General features: G+C 46.4%; 1 protein-coding gene across 2 annotated transcripts in view; it reads left to right on the top strand.

Annotated features, from left to right (window-relative positions):
- Positions 1–15,944, top strand: part of NRP2 (neuropilin 2) — a 111,508-nt gene extending 95,564 nt beyond the window's left edge. For both annotated transcript variants that reach the window (XM_032480016.1, XM_006194265.3), the window contains exons 16-17: positions 10,482–10,532; positions 12,650–15,944. In XM_032480016.1, the coding sequence (XP_032335907.1) occupies positions 10,482–10,532; positions 12,650–12,954 (356 nt within the window). In that variant the 3' untranslated portion in view covers positions 12,955–15,944. The remainder of the gene's footprint in view (positions 1–10,481; positions 10,533–12,649) is intronic.
- The last annotated feature ends 2,066 nt before the right edge of the window (positions 15,945–18,010 follow it).

Genomic DNA, 18,010 nt, shown 5'->3' with positions numbered 1-18,010 from the left:
AACTGGCCTGGGGCCAAATATGCCAGAGTGAATTCAATTAGCCATCGCTTGCGCTCCATTAGCATTACTGGTTTTGGAGCCACCTTTGAGAATTTCATCACTGCTTTTCCTGCCTTGCTTCTAATCCCGAGGCTAATTCTACAGGTTCTCTCTCGTCCCCCAAAGAGCAGGACTCTAATCTTAGGCGACAAAACCAGCACTGTTATCAGTATGGTATTTCAGACCTAACCCAAGGATAAGTGGTACATAAACTGTATTTCCATGGATCATAAACACCAGATGTCAAGGCCCAGTATGGCCTGTCTTGGCTCCTGCCTGGCCCTTTATGACGGTTTAAATGTGGGTTCTTGCAGGCTGAAGGGAGACCTGCCCTCCTAGCGCAGACCCCTGCAGCCCGGCCAGTCGGCTGTGGCCCGCTGTTGGTTCTCATCACCTCTCTTCGCTGACTCTGCAGTTGTTTTGCACAAACGTTGTGGCCTTTCTGTAATCTTTGATGAAAAGAGCTTCATTTTTAAGTTTTAATTTGTCTGCGTTGTGGGCTCCACGTCTGAGCCAAACTGCAGATCTGGAGGTGCGGCTTGTTTTCTCTCTTTGTGCGCATCACTGGGGCTCCCGCAGCTGTAATTTGCCTTTCATCCACTTCAGTGATGGCCCAAAGAAAACACAAAACAAATCCAACCAGAGGAAAAGGAGGGCCAAGGGGAACACCAGCTGATGGTCTTATAATCAGCAGGGGAAAGATCGCCTTATATAAATAAATTGAAAGCTAGGAATGGTGTAGGATTTTATTAAGCCTGACATAGATCAAATGCACTGGAGTTTGTCTAGAGGTTAGATATAATCAGAAACCTGTGCCCTTAGAAGGCATCAGGCCACAGGCCTCAGAGATCGTTTGCACTGTGTGGCATTCTGTTGGGCCCCAAACTTGAGCACAGAAGAGATACAAGAATCCAGGAATTCCCCCAAATTTCCCCCTTTCAGCATGGTTTCTGCATGGCACAATGCAGAATCTCAGTGCTTCAGGGCAAACAGCAGACACCATTCTTGCCCCAAGCCTAGAAGGCAAGAGACCAAGAAATCTTCTCCTCTCCCATGTAAAGTAATTGTTCTTGAGCTTTGCTGTCACTGACCTCCAAACTCCCAATAAAAACTAAAGTCCCACGGGCATTGGACCGAAAAATAGGAAAGGCCATTCAAAGAGTCAGCCACAGATGTGCTGGAGATAGGACTGGGGTTAAGTGGGGAAAACACCAATGCTTAGAGGCTCATGACCAGAGTGGTTATTGATACTGAAGAAGGTCACTGGGGGAAATTTTAGGATGATAACTGGCTAGGTTTCTTCTCTCTCTCTCTCTGTTTTTTTTTTTCTTTTTAATTTACAAGTTATACATGACTACATCCTCAAAAAGTACAAATAATTTTTTTAAGAAACAGAAGTCCATGTCATTGTTAACCAGTCCTACTCTCCTTGCCAGAGGCAACCATGAGAAATTGTTCGAGGTATATATTTGCAGGCCTTGGTTTATACCTTTACAAATAGATATGGCCATGTCTAATGAGGTAGTTTGGTTTGGTTGGAGTTTGGTTTGGTTTTGTGTAAATGGTATCAGCATTTGCTCACTTTGCTGGATAACTTGCTTCTTTTCACTTGACAAAGCCTCAAGGATACTTTGGTGCACACTGACAGGGTACCCCATCCTTTTTGGCTATTGCCTAGCATTCCGTATTGTGTTGACGTACCATAGTTTATTAACTGCTCCCCTACTGGTGGGCATTCAGGTTGTGTCTAGTTTTTCTGACTATGATAAACAGTACGGCAGTGAACATCCTTGAGGTTGCCTCTTTGTGCACGTTTCTCTAGGATAGACTATCTGGGTCAAAGGGTGTGCCTGTTTTGATGTTAATAGATGCTTCAAATGGCTGAGGTTTACCTTTTAAAGTGAACCTGTCTCCATTTGCGAGGGTAACAAACTAGTGGACATCCTGCATTGTATCACCTGCCACGTGCACAAGACACATCTCTGTGACTCTTTTTCTAAAGCAGGTGGAGTGCTTGCAAGAGAAGACTTTGGGCAGTTTTAGCTGAAGGGAATTTTAATCACAGGGCCTTTTTTTCAATGCCAATTTGTGGAGAATGCAGGCCGGTTCGTAAATGGCAGCTCACTGGAGCTGGGGCAGCCGTGGCTCGGGAGTGAATTCTGTCCCTGGGTTTCACAGGCAGAGCCCTGTTCTCCATGATTAATGAGTTCCACTTGGTTTCTTCAAGGAGTGACTATGCTGTGCCTTGCTGTTATTTATTTATGTCTTCTACTAAAAAATTCATGTAAAAAACATCCTTTAAGGTCAGTGCACAGTATTGTGCTGCAGATTAAAATATTCCAGCAGCCACAAGTAGGCCCACGTGCCAACAGAAAGTCTTCAATGGTTGGGGCCTTGAGCCCGAGGTCCCCATGATGGCCCTGCAAGGAGCAGTCCTGCCTGGTTGAAAGGAGGCATCCAGCTTCCTTCCAAAGGGGTTTGGGGCTAATGTGACCCGAGGAAAGGTACTAGGAAATGAGGTGGTTTTCCAGGGGGCAGTTTCAGTGTGCAGGCAGAGCTGCTAGCCCCAAGTGGCTCTAGCAAGGCATGGCAAGTGGAAGAGAAGCCAAAGGACCCATTTGTTCAAACACCATTTCTCCCCTGATTTCTGCTGTGTGCTATGACCACGGGGTCATGTCATAGTAATGTGACTTTGACTCTGAGCACAGTGGATGGGGCGGACAACCATATATGGGCTTTGCAAGCTTTCTCTGACCTGCCAAAGATCCAGGCCTGCCACCTCTGGGGCATGAGGCTTGGGTTTCACTCTTGATGGCTCAGGGAAAAAAAAACAGCAGGAGAGTGAGGTGTAGGTGAACTAGAGTTATGTCAGCACACACACACAGAAGCTTTGTTTAGTCTTCTATGTGTAATTGTGCAAAACTGAACCCTTGAAATATCATTAACTGACATACCTGAAGGCAAAGGCTCTGGTGGAGAATGGGCATGGGGGTATACACGTCTTGGCTTTCCACCACAGCAGGTCCTTTCTCAGGCAGCAGGACTCTTCAGCTGGAGGCTGGCCTGGAGTTCTCTGTAACCTGCTAGAGAGCGGCCCACCCCAGGAATGATGGGGTGCGGACAAAGGCCTGAGCCCGAGGTGGCCTTGACCGAAGTCCCATCGTCAGTCGGCCTGCTGGGGGCTCGTTTTAGCACAGTCTGTTCAGCATCTTTCCCTCCCTCTGCATCTCTCTTCTGCCACCAAGGGGCAGGGAGACAGGGCACAAAGACCCTGGGGGCCTGCGCGGCCTTCGGCATTGCTTCTCCAGGGCAGCTCCGCCAGCTGCTGCTGGGGTGGGGAGGCAGTCCGTGGGGCCTAGGCGGGGCCCAGCGTGGGTTGTCAGAGGAGCCCCCGAGATGCCTCTTCAGCCTCAGCTACAGACCAAGGGTGTGAGCTCAATAACACCGTCCACAGGAAGCCCCGGCCCTTTGGCGCCACCATCTCTTTCTGGCTCTGAACTCCTGATAGGGTCACTGCCCCTTCTCTTCCCTACGGAGGACCTGCTCCACCTGTCCTGCCTTTGTGTCAGGTGTCGTTCATCTTCAGCCTCCACCCTCCCCTTCCAGGACCTTCCCCCCTCTCTCAGTGGCCCCTTTCTTCTCCTCTGGCATCCTTACCCCTTCTCTGCCTCCCTCCACCAAGGCCCACCGCAAGGAAAGTGTGTCAGATTCCCGACACGAAGGCTTAATTGCTTACTTCCTGCAAGTAGTTGCATTTTTACAAGAGACCAAACCTAAATTCGGAGGAATTATTCTCCTATGTTTATAACCACCATTCTCCGTCACCAGCAAGCTTAGGGGGGAAATCATCTCTTGAATGAGCAGAGAGTTTCCTTTTTGGAACCCCTAAAATCTTATTATAAGGTTGTGGATCCTTGTCTTCAGAAGAGCCCAGCTTTTAAGTACAGCAAACTCTCTTGGTGAGATATATGTGTATAGAGAGGGGTTTTTTCCCCCCAAAACCAACAAAACAGAGGGCAATCTTTAAGAAGATACTGTTTTTCACACTGTTAGTGGCTGCAGGTTTGTTTCTTCTCCTCCATCCTTCGACTTGTCCCAAGTTCTACCAAACCTCTCCATCTGAGTGGTGTTTCCTTTATGCACACTTCTTGAACCTTGGGACTGGACGAGAGGAGAAATGTTAAAGCTTATAGAAGAACTCCTTGAAATGTGAAGATAGAAGACTTTTCCTAACATCTCAAGAAAAAATTTGAATGCAATGAGGGAGGGGGACACTTTTTTCCTGAAATTTTCTGTCTTTTTCCCACCTTCATACCCTAAGAGTAGGTAGCCAACAAAAGAAGAGCCTATTTCTTGTTAACATAGCCACTTATAGTAATGGGGAATAGCTCTGATTTTTCAAAGACGTAGAGCAAAGAAGAGAGTCCAGAATTTTCCCCCATTAGCATTGCTGGGTTCTTCCAGCCTACACAATCATGCAGCCTGTGTTTACAGCTAAACATGTCTCTGGCTGCATTTTTCTTGTTTTCATGCCATTGTTGGGGCTCCGTGGAGCCGTTCTGGCCTCAGCTGCTCCTCCGCCTCCACACTTGAAAGTATTATTAGGTCATTTCACAGCCTTCTTGTCGCAGTTGGTATTTCCAACCCCTTTTAGTGTTTCCTCGTGATTATTCAACTAAAAGTAATAGAAAATCATGTTCAAACTCTTCTGCTATCACAAATCCAAGCCCCCTTTTCTTTTCCAGCTGGAAACCATTTGAAAACGCCAGAAGAATATTTTTTTCCATGACTTTGCATAGATTTGGCTAAAGCTCAAGAGATAAAAACCTATGATAGAGGATCTTCTGGTGGCGTTTCTAAACCCAGTCCAACCCCAGCATGGGATGAAGGGCTCTCAAGTAGCCTGACTCGAACAGAGGAGCTTTGGCAAGGTTTCACACTACATCTGAACTTTTGGCTCCTTGTAGCAACTGGGGATGAACAAACTGAATTAGGGAAATTAAGTGTGGTGGGGAGTGAGAACCTTCAGCCAATACTACAGATTAAACCAAATTAAACACTTTGAAGGGCCGAGAAACATCTCCTAGTCCTTCATGAATTCTCATTTATTTACACCACAGTGTTGCATTTCCTGCTGAGATCCAAACAAAATGGCTGAGAGAATTTTCTGAAGGCTACGCCCATCTGAACGGTCCAGTGATTTAGCTGTCTCAGGGGGTTTGGGAACTTGGAATCCAACTCAACAAGGGCTCTCAGTGGCCAAGAGCTAATCCCCAATAAATCACAGCCCCAGACAAGGTGTGGAAAATGTGGCTGACTCTCAGTTCTACTACCGATCTTTTCAATGACTTACTGCAGTTTCTGCCTTGCTTCCTCTTTAAAGTGGAAGCGATGACACCTGGTACCTGTGAAAATGAATGATCGCCATGATTTCCTGTATAAGAGTCTCTTCAGTGCTTGCTTTAAAGGCTGGTTGCAGTTTGGTGGGCGAAGGGGCTTCTCACAAGGTTTTATCAGCCCTGACTTGGCTAAGGTGAAGGCTTAAAACTTGGGGCACAACTTACTCACTCTGTCAGCTCCTCACTTGCCTGTTAGCAGGACTGGTTCCCAAGCCAAAAGAGCAAGTATTGAAAATATGGAACCTCATGGCTTCCCTTACTTGTCCTTTGCATGGTCTTCTTTTTCTACACATACCTTAAGATGGATGCCTTCAGGACATGACCACGTCCTGAAGAGGGCAGACCCGGGGTGAAGACTGGGGCAGGGAGCTCTTTTCTGTTGAAGTCTCCTTGTCTACTTCAGTCAGCAGCCCTCTTCAGAGAACCCTCATCAGAAAGACCCTCAGGGTTTTCTCCTTTTCTTCCTGTAAAGATGGTAGAATTCTCGACCAGGGAAGAACAGCTGTGCTGACCTGACAGAGGGGCAAACAGAGACTCCAGGAGGTCAGTGACTCAGCCAGGCTCTGATACCTGTGTGGAGGGGCAGAGCTCTGCCGAGAAGGAGGCAGCCTGCTCCTAGGGCAGTGCTCCTCCCTATCCCCTGCTGCTCCCCTTCCAGGACCGTCCTGAGAGTGTCTCTGCTCCACGTTCCAGACCCACGGGGAGAAACGTAGCTCCTTAGAGTAGGTTCAGTTTGTGACTGGGTATGGCTGTTCACCATTCATGCTGTAGTGTTGCAATTTACTGCCAAGGATGCTAAGGAGTATTCTCCTCTTCCAGGGTGGCGGGAGGTCCTAGACAGTCCAGGGAATGTTTTAATATCTAGCCACCTCGGGTCTTCTGCTCTGGAAAATCAGGATGATAGGAATAGGTGAGACTTTGAATCACTCTTCACTGGGTACCTGACCCAACTCTTGGTGATGCTAAGAGAAGGAAACTGGGGGACCGTTCAGCCTGAGATGAAATGTCAATGTGAAAATGACCAGGTTTGGTTAAATTGGGGTTTTTTGTTTATTTGTAAAATAGTGGCTACTCTGCTCACTCAATTACTCAAATTCTGTTAAACCCCATTTCAGGCACTCCTGAGTCCTTCCTCCTCTCACAAGGCTGGTCTGCAGCAGCTGGTGGTGGGAGGTGGGCAGAGACCTGCTCTCCTGCAGGGAAATACAGGCTGGAAGACTTGTGATTGGGCAATCTCTTTGAATTCCTCAGTGGATCTGATAAAAATGAATTCAAGCCCCAAACCAAGAGAGCAGTGTATGAGTAAAAAGACTCAGGTACCATGTTTGAAACCATCCCTATCCTTCAGATAGATAAAGGAGCCAGGACTCCCCATCCCCACCTCCTGCCCTTGCATCAGCCTCAATTCCACAGCCCCCTCCTCACTCCCACATTTTTCCTCCTGGCAGCATCCCAGTCCCATTTGCCCAACCCCTACCCTGGACTCAGCCATCACTTCGAGTTCCTCCAGTAGCATCCTACTGTCTTTTATGCTATCTTGGCATGGGCGAGTCTTTGCTTCTGAACCACACTGAAGGGCCTTAATTATAGACACCTGGACCCATACATCTTCATTTCCTGAAGTCCTCTGCATGGTTCCAGGGCATGTAGGAAACCCTCTTAATAAGTGAAGGTTGGTGGTTGATTGGTTGGTTAGTGGGTGAATGAAGACTGCCCTTTGAAGAACAATGCAAATCAGCCTTCCCTCTCCGGGTGCCTACCACAGAAAACATGAAGCCCCAAATCTCAGGTCACTATGCCTTTACATTCATGAGATATCTCCGCGAGTTCCCATCGAAGTGGTGAGCCAACAACGCAGGCAAACAGCCAGAGAACGTGTACCTGCCCACCGGCGTCAACACAAGGCAGACTCTTTGTTCTGCTGGAGTGGGGCGGTGGTGAGACAGGATAGTTGCACTGCTTGCCCACCCCCAGAATTTGAGGGAGTTGAGGGGAAAGGGTCTCCTCTAACCTTAATACAGTGCTGAGGGTCAGAATTCAGGTTTTGGAATCAGGATGGCCGGAGACTGAATCCACACAGGGGCCAGAAGGAAATAGGGTCACATGAGCACAAAGGTTGAAAGTGGAAGTCGTGTGGGTGGTAAGTTCCATTCCTGACCTGTGTTCTCCTAAAGGTGTGGCCTGTTCCAGTCTCCCCCATCCGTCTCACACAAACATACCACCCACTGAAATAGAGTCCTGGAGGGTCCTTTCCGAGTTTTAACTTATTAAAAAAAATTAATTCCAGGTCCCTGGTCTCCACATTCTTTGCCACCTGCCTCACTTCCCCAGCTGGGTCTCCATCCTCCCCTCTCCCTTCCCTTCCCCCTCCCTTTCTTCCTTGAACGACAGGGACCCAGTGGACCCCCACACTCCCTGCCAGCATCCTGTGGAAACCGGCTGAAGTTTACCTCCCGGGCTCAACAAAAAAGTAAAGTGGCTCATGAAGGGCAAAGAGGGTTTTGAGAAAGAAAGCTCTTCATCAAACACAGATATCAAGAATATCAGCAAGGGGACTAGAGAAAATTGCTATCAAAGTAAATTGCTTTTTGTACAAACGTTCCCTTTACTGGGGTTTTCCCCAGGGTGTCATTCTTTCTTTAAGGCTTCATGAACAGATGCGCTTTTGAAAATGTTGATTAACTTATCCTTTTCTCGACCCCTTCCCACTCACCCAAACTCCTGCGAGTGGTGATTATGCAAAAAGCCAAGTCAAGTCTCTAAAGGGTTCTTCACCTGAAGTAGCCTTTGATCTTCCAGGTGCAGGAATCTCAGCCACATCTGGGCAATTACTTTCATAGAACCTTTAAAATGGACCCTTTCTTGGGAGGTCATCTCATCCAGTCCTCTGCCTGCAGAGACAAGAGGCCATGATGTCCGGAGACAAAATGTTCTCATCGTCATTACCATCCTTTTACCCTTTTTCTTCCAAGATCAATGCCACATCCACTCCTTTCCAGCCTGTGATCAATAGCATCCTAAAGACTTCTTCCCTGAGGGTATGAGATGGAGCAAGATGCCATTCTAGCCTCCAAGACTTTGTCACATCCTTGGCAGAGGCTGAATCCCTAAAAGCAAGAACAGGATTTGGCCCAAAAGTCACTGGCAGGAGCCCCGCAGTTTTCGTCCTGGGCTGATTCACATAGTCTCATCCAGTGTGCTGCGTCCTTTAACTGTGAAGGTGTTAAGACATATGAGCAGCCCATCAAAATGATTAATTGTTGGAAAGGTGATGGCTTTCTTCCATGTTTGTTTTATCATAAGGTTAAAATAAAAGGCTTTGGGTTGATTTCCACAAGCCCGATTGGATCCCTATGACAGACAACACTGCCTCTTGTTGCTTCTTGTTCACAGCCTGCGTGGTAGAGGCCTGGGGAGCAATGCAGGGGATGGGCATTGAGGTGGGGAGGCTGGCATGGCCTGCGGGTGCCGGCTGCTGTGCTATAAACATGCCAGGGACAGGCTGGCTGTGTGGAGGAGGGGTGCCGCACGGCGTCCATCCTTTCAACTGGGGTCTTGGCAAAGTTATTTTCTGCATCCCTTACTGGTGACCAAGAGTGTAAGAATGGGCTTTTAGCTCTTTGGCCAGGAATGAGGAAGACTTCTTTTTTTTTTTTTTTAACTTTTTTTATTGATTTATAATCATTTTACAATGTTGTGTCAAATTCCAGTGTAGAGCACAATTTTTCAGTTATACATGAACATATATATATTCATTGTCACATTCCTTTCTCTGTGAGCTACCATAAGATCTTGTATATATTTCCCTGTGCTACAGAGGAAGACTTCTAACATGATGAAAACCACTGCCTCCAGAAAAAGACTGAAATTCAAGTGTGGCAGTGATAGATCGAGCCTCAGTTCAGGTCATGGTCAAGTAGCTCTTCCCGGAGATGTTGTGCCAATGAGGGAGAAGTTCAGGCTGGTCTGAAATTCTTTTTTTCTCTCTTGTGTAATCTTTTAGCCATTTGGGAGTTTGGGTTTGTTTTAAGGCTTGATTTTTGGGTATCAGTTTATAGTGTTGACATCAAAGTAGTTCACCTGACTTTGGGTTGAATGAAATTCCTAAAGGGCCACATATGTTCACAGGGACCATCTTGAGCTCCCAGCCAGGACAGGCATCACTAACTTGTGAGGTAGGAAAAAATGACAAGACCCCACTCTTTATATTTGATTCTCTTTTTTAATGTTTTACCATTTTAGACAGGTAATTTCCATTGGCTCTGATTTCTATAAGATGGACAGCATAGTGAATAGAAACCTGGATTACCCCTCCCCCAAAAAAATTATCATAAAAAAAGAAGAAGTTAGACAGTGATAATACTGAAGAAAAATTCAGAGTGAATTAACTTATCTCTGTTCAAGCCTGGGCTAGTCAGACTGGATGCTCATGTTTGATCTATTCTAAACAGTGAAGAAAGCCAACGGGAAAAACAGAATAGGAAGGAAAGAGAAGAGACCTTAGCACGGATATGTGGAGGTGGACAGGCATTTTAACGTTCTTTCCAGTTCTGCTGTTACATTAAAACATACAATGATGAAACCTGACTTCCTTAAATACCATCCATTTATTTGAAACCCAAAGGAGAAGGACTCTTGTACTTTGTGTCCACACAGATGCATGCATCTGAGGAGGGCAGGATGTTATACTGAAAGAACTCGCAGTCCTGGCAACTGACTGGGCGTGAGAGGCTGTTGAAGTTCCCTTCGATAAAATTCAGACCTATATTGATAATAAACAACAGTCATTATAAAGACACAAGTGAGAGTTTACTCGGCACTAAAGATCTTTCTTATTGTTTCTGTTCTTCTGGTTGCTGTTGCAAATAAAGACCAATTATTTGAAGGGAAAAGTCTCTAGGAATGTACATACTAAATGATCCAGAAGATTCTTTAGCTGCCCACGATGCTGGGAGTCATTCTCAGAAAGGTTGCATCTCTGTCTTTTAGCCATGGCATAGAATTTGTTATAACTCAACTTTTATGTTTTCTTTTTCCTTACAGTGGACATCCCAGAAATACACGGGAGAGAAGGCTACGAGGATGAAATTGATGGTGAGCTTTGCTGTGATTTAGCAGATAATCAGGAAATTTGAGTCTGGCTATAAAGACATCAACAAAAATAATGCACAGGGTATTGGAGGGCCAGAATTTAGAACTATCAGTCAGAAATACAAGTGACAAGAATCCAGAGAGGAAAGAAGAAACCATCAATTGCTCTGTCAAGGTCAAATTTAGAGATTTAGAAATTTATTGAGTTCCCTCTGCCTAATCTGAAACAGGTCTCCCACTTTGAGCAACTTTTGACACTGATGGACTTCAAATCTGAATAAACCCTTTTGAAGTGAAAGTCAGGCTCCTCTATACATGTCACTGCTCGAACCCACTGACCTCCTCCCCAAAAGGGCTGGGTGAATGAGCGTAACCGTGAATATTCCCTCAGGCTGCTGTGGTTTCCAGGCTCCTGGCTTGCAAGGACCTTCTTCACACTACCCAAGACTCCAAGCTGGGGCTTGTTGCAGGATTTAGGTTTCTCGTCCACACTGCCCACCCTGTATTTTCATATTTATTCCAGGCTCTATTTTCCCACTTCAAATTCCCGTACTTCAAGAGACTGAAGTGGGAGTCCCTACTAGGGGGCCCACTGAGCAAACATGCAGATGTAATTTCTTCCCTGGACTCAGAGCAGCCCGGGTCTCTCTGGGTGTCCCTGAGTGCCGGAGCTGATCTCCAAGAGAGATCACCAAGGTTCCCCTCAAAGAACAGCTTTAGACCAAGATTGATGTGTTTGAGAAGAGCAGTTTATAGAGCAGCTGCTTTTAACCTGACCTTAATCAAACACTTCAAGTGTAGTTATAGAAACAGAGCGACGAACCCAAACAGCACCTTGTTAACTGGATGCAGGCACTCCCCGCCAAGCCCGGTCTAACGCTCCTTTTATGGGCAGAGCTGCCTGCACACACGGCCCCCACAGAGAGGCGGCGATAGATGGAGCGGCAGAAGCCCTGGGAGGGGGCAGAAAGAGTCTTAAAGCCTCAGTTTCCTCATCTAGTTTTAAATTTTATATTATCACCCTGCCTTCTTCATGGGATTGTTAGGAAATCCCATAAAATCAGACATGGGTGTGGCCGTGCCTTGGCCACACCATAGAAATATAATTGTGTTAGTTTGCTGGGGCTGCGTAACAAAGTACCAGGGACTGGATGGTTTAGACAACAGACTTTTATTTTCTCCTGTTCTGGAGGCTGGAAGTCCAAGATCAAGGTGTCAACAGAGTTGGTTCCTTCTGAGGGCCGGGAGGGAAAGATCTGTCCCAAGCCTTTCTCCTTGGCTTGTAGACGGTCTTCTCCATGTCTGCGTGGCATTCTCCTACCTGTGTCTGTCTTTCAGTTTCCCCTTTTTAATAAAGACACCAGTCATGCTGGATGAGGGCCCACCCTGAGGAACTCATTTTAACTTGTTTACCTCCAAAAAGACCTGATCTCCAAATAGGGTCACATTCTGAGGTGCTAGGGGTTAGAATTCAATACCTGAGTCAGGGGTGGGGAGGGAACATACTTCAGTCCAGAGCAGTGAGGTAAGATTTATACCAAGTGAAGTCTAGTGGCTCAAAAATAATCTGCTGCTTGGAGGGCTAGGAGCGCTAAATTGGGAAATTCATCACATCAAAATAGTCTCAGCCTGTCCTTTGATTTAACCTAAAGCAGCTGGAAGTGAGGGGTGAGGAGGCAAAGAAAGAAGGGTGCCCGGAACACAAAGCCATCCTAGGTGCTTCAAAGGCACCCTGAAGTTTCTGTGAAAATCTGAGCTTACTTGATATGAATCAAATGATTTATATATTAAATATTTAGACTATGCTTACATTGTGCTGGACACCAAGCACTTTACAAATATTAATTCATTTAAACTGCCTAACAACCGGTAATGTAGACTTTATCAGTATCCTCATTTCACAGATGAGAGAACTGAGGCAAAGAGAAGTTAAGTAACTTACCCAAGGTTACACAGCTAGGGATGAGGCAGGGCTGGGCTCTGAAGCCAGTCGGTGTAGTTCCAGAGGCCTACTGCTTAGCCCTGGGCTCTGAAGGACATCTGAACTGGGCTGGGGAGCCTACATTACTTCACCCCGAAGGAAGCAGTGTCTGCAATCTGTCGCGTCCTTTATGTCCTAGATGACTACGAGGTAGACTGGAGCAACTCTTCTTCCCCAACCTCTGGGTCTGGTGCCCCTCTGGCCGACAAAGAAAAGAGCTGGCTCTACACGCTTGACCCCATCCTCATCACCATCATTGCCATGAGCTCGCTGGGCGTGCTGCTGGGGGCCACATGCGCGGGGCTTCTGCTCTACTGCACCTGCTCCTACTCGGGCCTGAGCTCCCGCAGCTGCACCACGCTGGAGAACTACAACTTTGAGCTTTACGATGGCCTCAAGCACAAGGTCAAGATGAACCACCAGAAGTGCTGCTCGGAGGCCTGACGCACTGCACCCAAGTCACATCTGACATTTCATTCCAGCAAGAGGGGCTAGTGAAGATTACCGTGGGTTTTTTGTTGTTGTTGTTTTTTGTTTTGTTTTTCCCTTTGGAAACTGAATGCCATAATCTCGATCAAACCGATCCAGAATACCGAAGGTGTGGACAGAACAGACAGGCGAGTCGAGGGAGGAGGGCAGATGCAGCCCTGCGGGGGGTTATGACCCACCTAGGACCACGTGGCTGAGTCGTTGCTGGGACAAAGACGGGAGCTCATCTCTTTGGGGTCACAGTTCTCTTTTGTTTGTGACTTTGTTATTATTACATTTTATTTCTTTGGTCTGTGAGCAACTCAAAGAAGAGAATGATCTTTCCAGTACAGAGCAGTGATCAATATTCTCCACTTTCTCTTTCTAATCAACATTTGGAAAGCAAAGGGTCTTTTCAGACTTTCCATCTTTGGAAGAAAAAAACTCCACCCAAAAGCCGTCCAGTTTATCCTGTCCTCTGATCGTCGTGTGACTTATGGGATTTGTGGGCTGTGGGTCCCGCCAGCCAACTTGACAAGCTGCCGTTTCCAGTCCCAGCATTTCAGTAGGATGTTGTTGCCTTTAACTTTTTTTATCCAGGGGAAAATTGCCATTTTAGGGTCAGCACGAATAGCTCTTTCTTACATGCAATGTAAAACAAACCAGAAAGGAAACTTCACACGTCAGAATCCATAGGAGCGCCTCCACGTAAGAAGCGGACAAGCCTTAACGTGCTTTGTGAATAGAAGCCATTCGTTCGATCTAGAATTTGTGGCTGTGAGGCTACTTTGTGGGGCCTCCGGTGGTGGTTTGGCTTTTTCTTTCCCTCCTCCTTGTTCCTCTAAAACATACACGTACACACATGCACACACACACACGTATCAGGTCTCCAAGCCCCAGGAAACGACATTGTTTGACAGTCTCTGAAATGGGGCTGGGGAAATACAGGCTATTAGTATGTTTTCTCCATCAATGAGACTAACTGGTGACCACTGGACCAGGAGAATGGTGGAGACAGAAAAAGAAGTCCATCCTCTGTAATCATGTGATCAGGATCACATGATCATGAGCAGACTATAAGAGACATTATGAGAAATTACTCTCTCTGATGGGCTAGAAAACACTGACTTCTTCTTAGGGTTCCAGCCTCCTTGTCAGCCTTTCAGAAGCATCAGAGCTAGGATGTATGTGAGCTGATTCTAACCAGAAGTCTGCAAGCACTAGGGACCAAAATGCTAACACTGCTTCAACCTCAGAGAGACCTATGTTGTCACACACACACACACACACACACACACACACACACACACCCCAATTTATGTATTTTTTTATTAAGTGCCTTGGAAAAAATGAAGAAAAAGATGTATTTTCCTTCTATGTAGAAATCAGTGACTATCATACAAGTTAAGGCGTTCCTCTTCCCTAACCCCACAGTTCCACGTCCAGTTGCCCCCTCACCGCTGATCGTACTAATGGAGTAAAGCCCTGCCACCCAGTGGTCGTCCTCGCCCAACACGACTCTCAACTACTGTGGAAGGGGAGGCCTTAGGACTATCATGAAACTGTGTGAAGGAGATTGTCCGTGTCCAGATCCAAATCTTGATTTTACAGTGACACCCAAGGATTGCCTGTGTGCTGGAAATACACTGGGAACCTGACCGGTATGCCCAGCCTGTGCTTATCAGTGGTAAGCTGTCAGGCCATTTTTGCTGCTATGGTCACCCATAATTTCATTTGTCTCAGACCCAGGTGAAAGGGGAGGGGTGAATGGGACTGGTCGGTTCCTTAAAACGTTAACTTATGGAAATGCTAGTTCAAGTGGTAATGTCACAGTGTTTTGTATGCAGAGAGGGAGAGTTCATACTGACAGCTATTTATTCACATGTGTGTATGTCTTTGCCCACCTTTGAGTTCTCTGTAGCTACTGTGTATGTGAATGGTCACGTGGGACTCAGTGGTGTTGTGACTTTGACCTAGGGCCCGAGTGTCACTGCTGATCTCGGCACTCGTTGGCACAGTGGTAGTTAGAGGTGAAAAGCAAAGCTGTCAAGCCCAAAGGCTTAGCTTCAGGCCCCCCTGAGCTGGGCATGCAGCAGAAGCAAGTTCTTAATTAACCCATCTTCCTCTTCGCCTTCCCGTGTAGCTCAGTGTTCAGGAAGCTAGCAAGTCTAAGGGTTTCCAGAGTTCGCCTGCAGAAAAAGAGAGTTCAAAAGCTGACACTTGGGGTCCTGGCTTTCTCATGTCCCATGGGCTATTTTACCACTCCCCAAAGACCAGCCCTGCCTCCGGCTTGCAGTTCACCTCTAAGTTACATACAACTCAACCTGCATCCCTTTAACAGTCCTGTATCCCTGGTCACCACTGGTTGGTTTGAGGCCCTGAGTAGGCTCGGACTGCTGAACAAAAGCAGGCCATCCAGGGCTACATGTAGATACCTCACCAGCACTGGAGGCTGGTCTGCTGTAAGAAAGACAGAGGGGTCCAATTATAACCTAGCCAGGGGACACCCCAGTGCATTTGTTATCTGTAGGTAGGCTAGCTGACCCGTCTCCTTGAGTCATTCCCTTTGGGAAACCCAACTCACAGTATTGATCTCCGTTTTTGCCTTGTAATGAATGACACATTACCTCCACGCTCTCCTGGGCTACGCAGTCAACAGCGGCCCCAGGGCTGCTTCCTCTCTTAGGTGGGGATGGGGAGTGGACAGGGATATGGGTCCAAGGAATGAGCATGAATGGCGAGAAAACAAGGGAAGAAGTTAAACTGTCAAGCATAAGGTTAACTTTTCCAAGGTTTTCAGTTAAAGGTATTTGACCATTCGCTGGCTGAGCCAGATCAAGGGAACTTGAGAGCTTTTACTGTGATTCTTCAATGTAAAAAATAAACAACAATGTCAAACTGTGTTTATATGATTTGTATAAAGCCTTTTTAAGATTACTATTTAAATAAACATTATACCAGAGATATTTTTCTGCATGTTCTTTGTTGGAGACAAAGAGACTTGGGTTCAGGGTGACCAGATCATCCCAGTTTGCCTGAGACGTACCTGGGTTTTAGCACTGAAAGTCTCGTGTCCCGGGAAACTCTTCAATCCCAGCCAAATCAAGATGATTGGTCATTTTCTTGGGACAATGTTTCTCGACACTTTTATGTGAAGTTAGTAGGTAGACCAGCTAGCTGGCTTTTTAATGAAAATATGATGGGATGGGTAATGGGCTACCTGGCATCTATGGAATCAAAAATTCTGGGAGGAGGGCCTAGGGATTTGCATTTTAACAAGCCCTTCTGGGGGGTTCCAATGCACTTTCAAGTTTCAGAACCTCCTGTCTCAGAGAAAGGCAAAGTAGCCTGGCTTCCCAAAGTGATTAGGGATTTTTCACCTGTAGGTTATTGGATTCAAGACAAACTAGACTTTGGCTAGAGAAAGCTAAAGGAGGTCAAGGACATTCCTAAATAGCACAAGTTTCCAGGGAAGGAGGAAGGAAAACCCTTACTATGAACTTCCTCCCCACCTCCCTGCACCACGACACACACGCAAATGAGAAACTTGAAGCTGTGAATTGGAGCTGAATTTGCCCCAATCCTGAATCTCTGTTCGCATTTGGTTCAGTTTTATCCAAGAAATGTTTTTTAGCACGTCCTGATTTTGTAAGCTCTTGGAGATTATGCTCCAGTGAAGTGAATGGAAAGCAAACAGTCAAACACTGAAGAGGAGGATTGGTTATGGTAAACTCAATGAAGGTGATAAATAGGTAGCTCTGATAGAGAATTACTAGATATTAAAGATATGATATTTGTGTAACTTGAGTTCATATTTGCAAAACATGGGATTTGGGTTAATTATATTGAATACAACTTATCTGTTTTATAGTCAACAACACTTATCATGAAACCTAATGAATCTGATATAATACAATATATCTCTCGGAAGCTTTTTTTAAAAAAGAATTACCAAGGCCACTCCCTCTAAAGGGTTGATCAGGGAAGGCTTCCCTGAGGAGGTGATATTCAAGCTAAAACCTGAAAAGATAAGGAGTCGGCTAAGCAAAGTACCTGGGCAAGCTTTCCAAACTGAAGGAACAGCATATAGAACAGCATCCTGCTGTGGGAAAGAGTTTGCTGTGTTCCTAGGACCACAAAGCAGGGCAATGAAGGCATAAAAACAGCAGGGAAAGGTATCGAGGCTGGGGAGCCAGGTAAGATTCTTTAAGGTACAGTGAGGAGGTGCTGTCTAACCTGCATCACTCTTTGGTCTTCCTTAACTTACAGAAAAAGCAGCCCCCAAGTGCACCCCCAACCCCATTCCTCATTGTTCAGTAAGGTCACCCCATGGTGTCTCTGCAGCTTCCTTCTCGGCCTCTCTTGTGATCTTTATGATACCATGTGTCTCCTGAGATGCCAGCTTCTACAGTCTTACTGACCCTAGCGACAATAACAGGTTAAAATGAAAGTAAATTTCTACTTTCCCTTCGTTGAGCTTGTGGGTATTTTTAAAGCCCTAATAAACCAATAACTCCTGGTTCCTAGCCATCCAATGTTTATATAAGATCTTTTTTTTTTTTTTCTTATCTGCATCCTTCTGGAAATGTTTATACAATCCTCAGGGGAGGCAGTGAAATGAAGTTGGAACAGGCCCATCCTTGAGGAAAACAGGACCCATCTGGACGCCGAGGCGCCTTTGCCCCCTGCAACATTGGTGGTGGTGACAGGGGGAGGGGAGCTTGAAGAAGACATGGAAAGATGCCTATTTCAGTTCTCACAGGCTTCAGGATCCAGTCGTGGGGTGAGCCAAACGAAACTCCTAGGGAAACGTTTCCCCTGGGGACAGGGTGTGAGATGAAGGGGTGCCGATCAGAACAGGAAATGCTACCTGTGCGGGTCCCCGGCACTTCCTTCCCTCCATAAGTGGGCGTCACAGAAACTTTAATGCCTGTTCCCACCAGTAAAAGGGAGGGTCCGAAGAAACCTGAGGACTGAGGCAGAGGTGCTGCTTGCCCCGGTTTTCCCACCTCTCTGAAGGCCCAAGCCTGTT

The sequence above is a fragment of the Camelus ferus genome, chromosome 5 (genome assembly GCF_009834535.1).
Source record: "Camelus ferus isolate YT-003-E chromosome 5, BCGSAC_Cfer_1.0, whole genome shotgun sequence".
NCBI lineage: Eukaryota > Metazoa > Chordata > Mammalia > Artiodactyla > Camelidae > Camelus > Camelus ferus.
The sequence above is the reverse complement of the archived record's forward strand: the minus strand, read 5'-3'. Positions and strand labels throughout refer to the sequence as shown.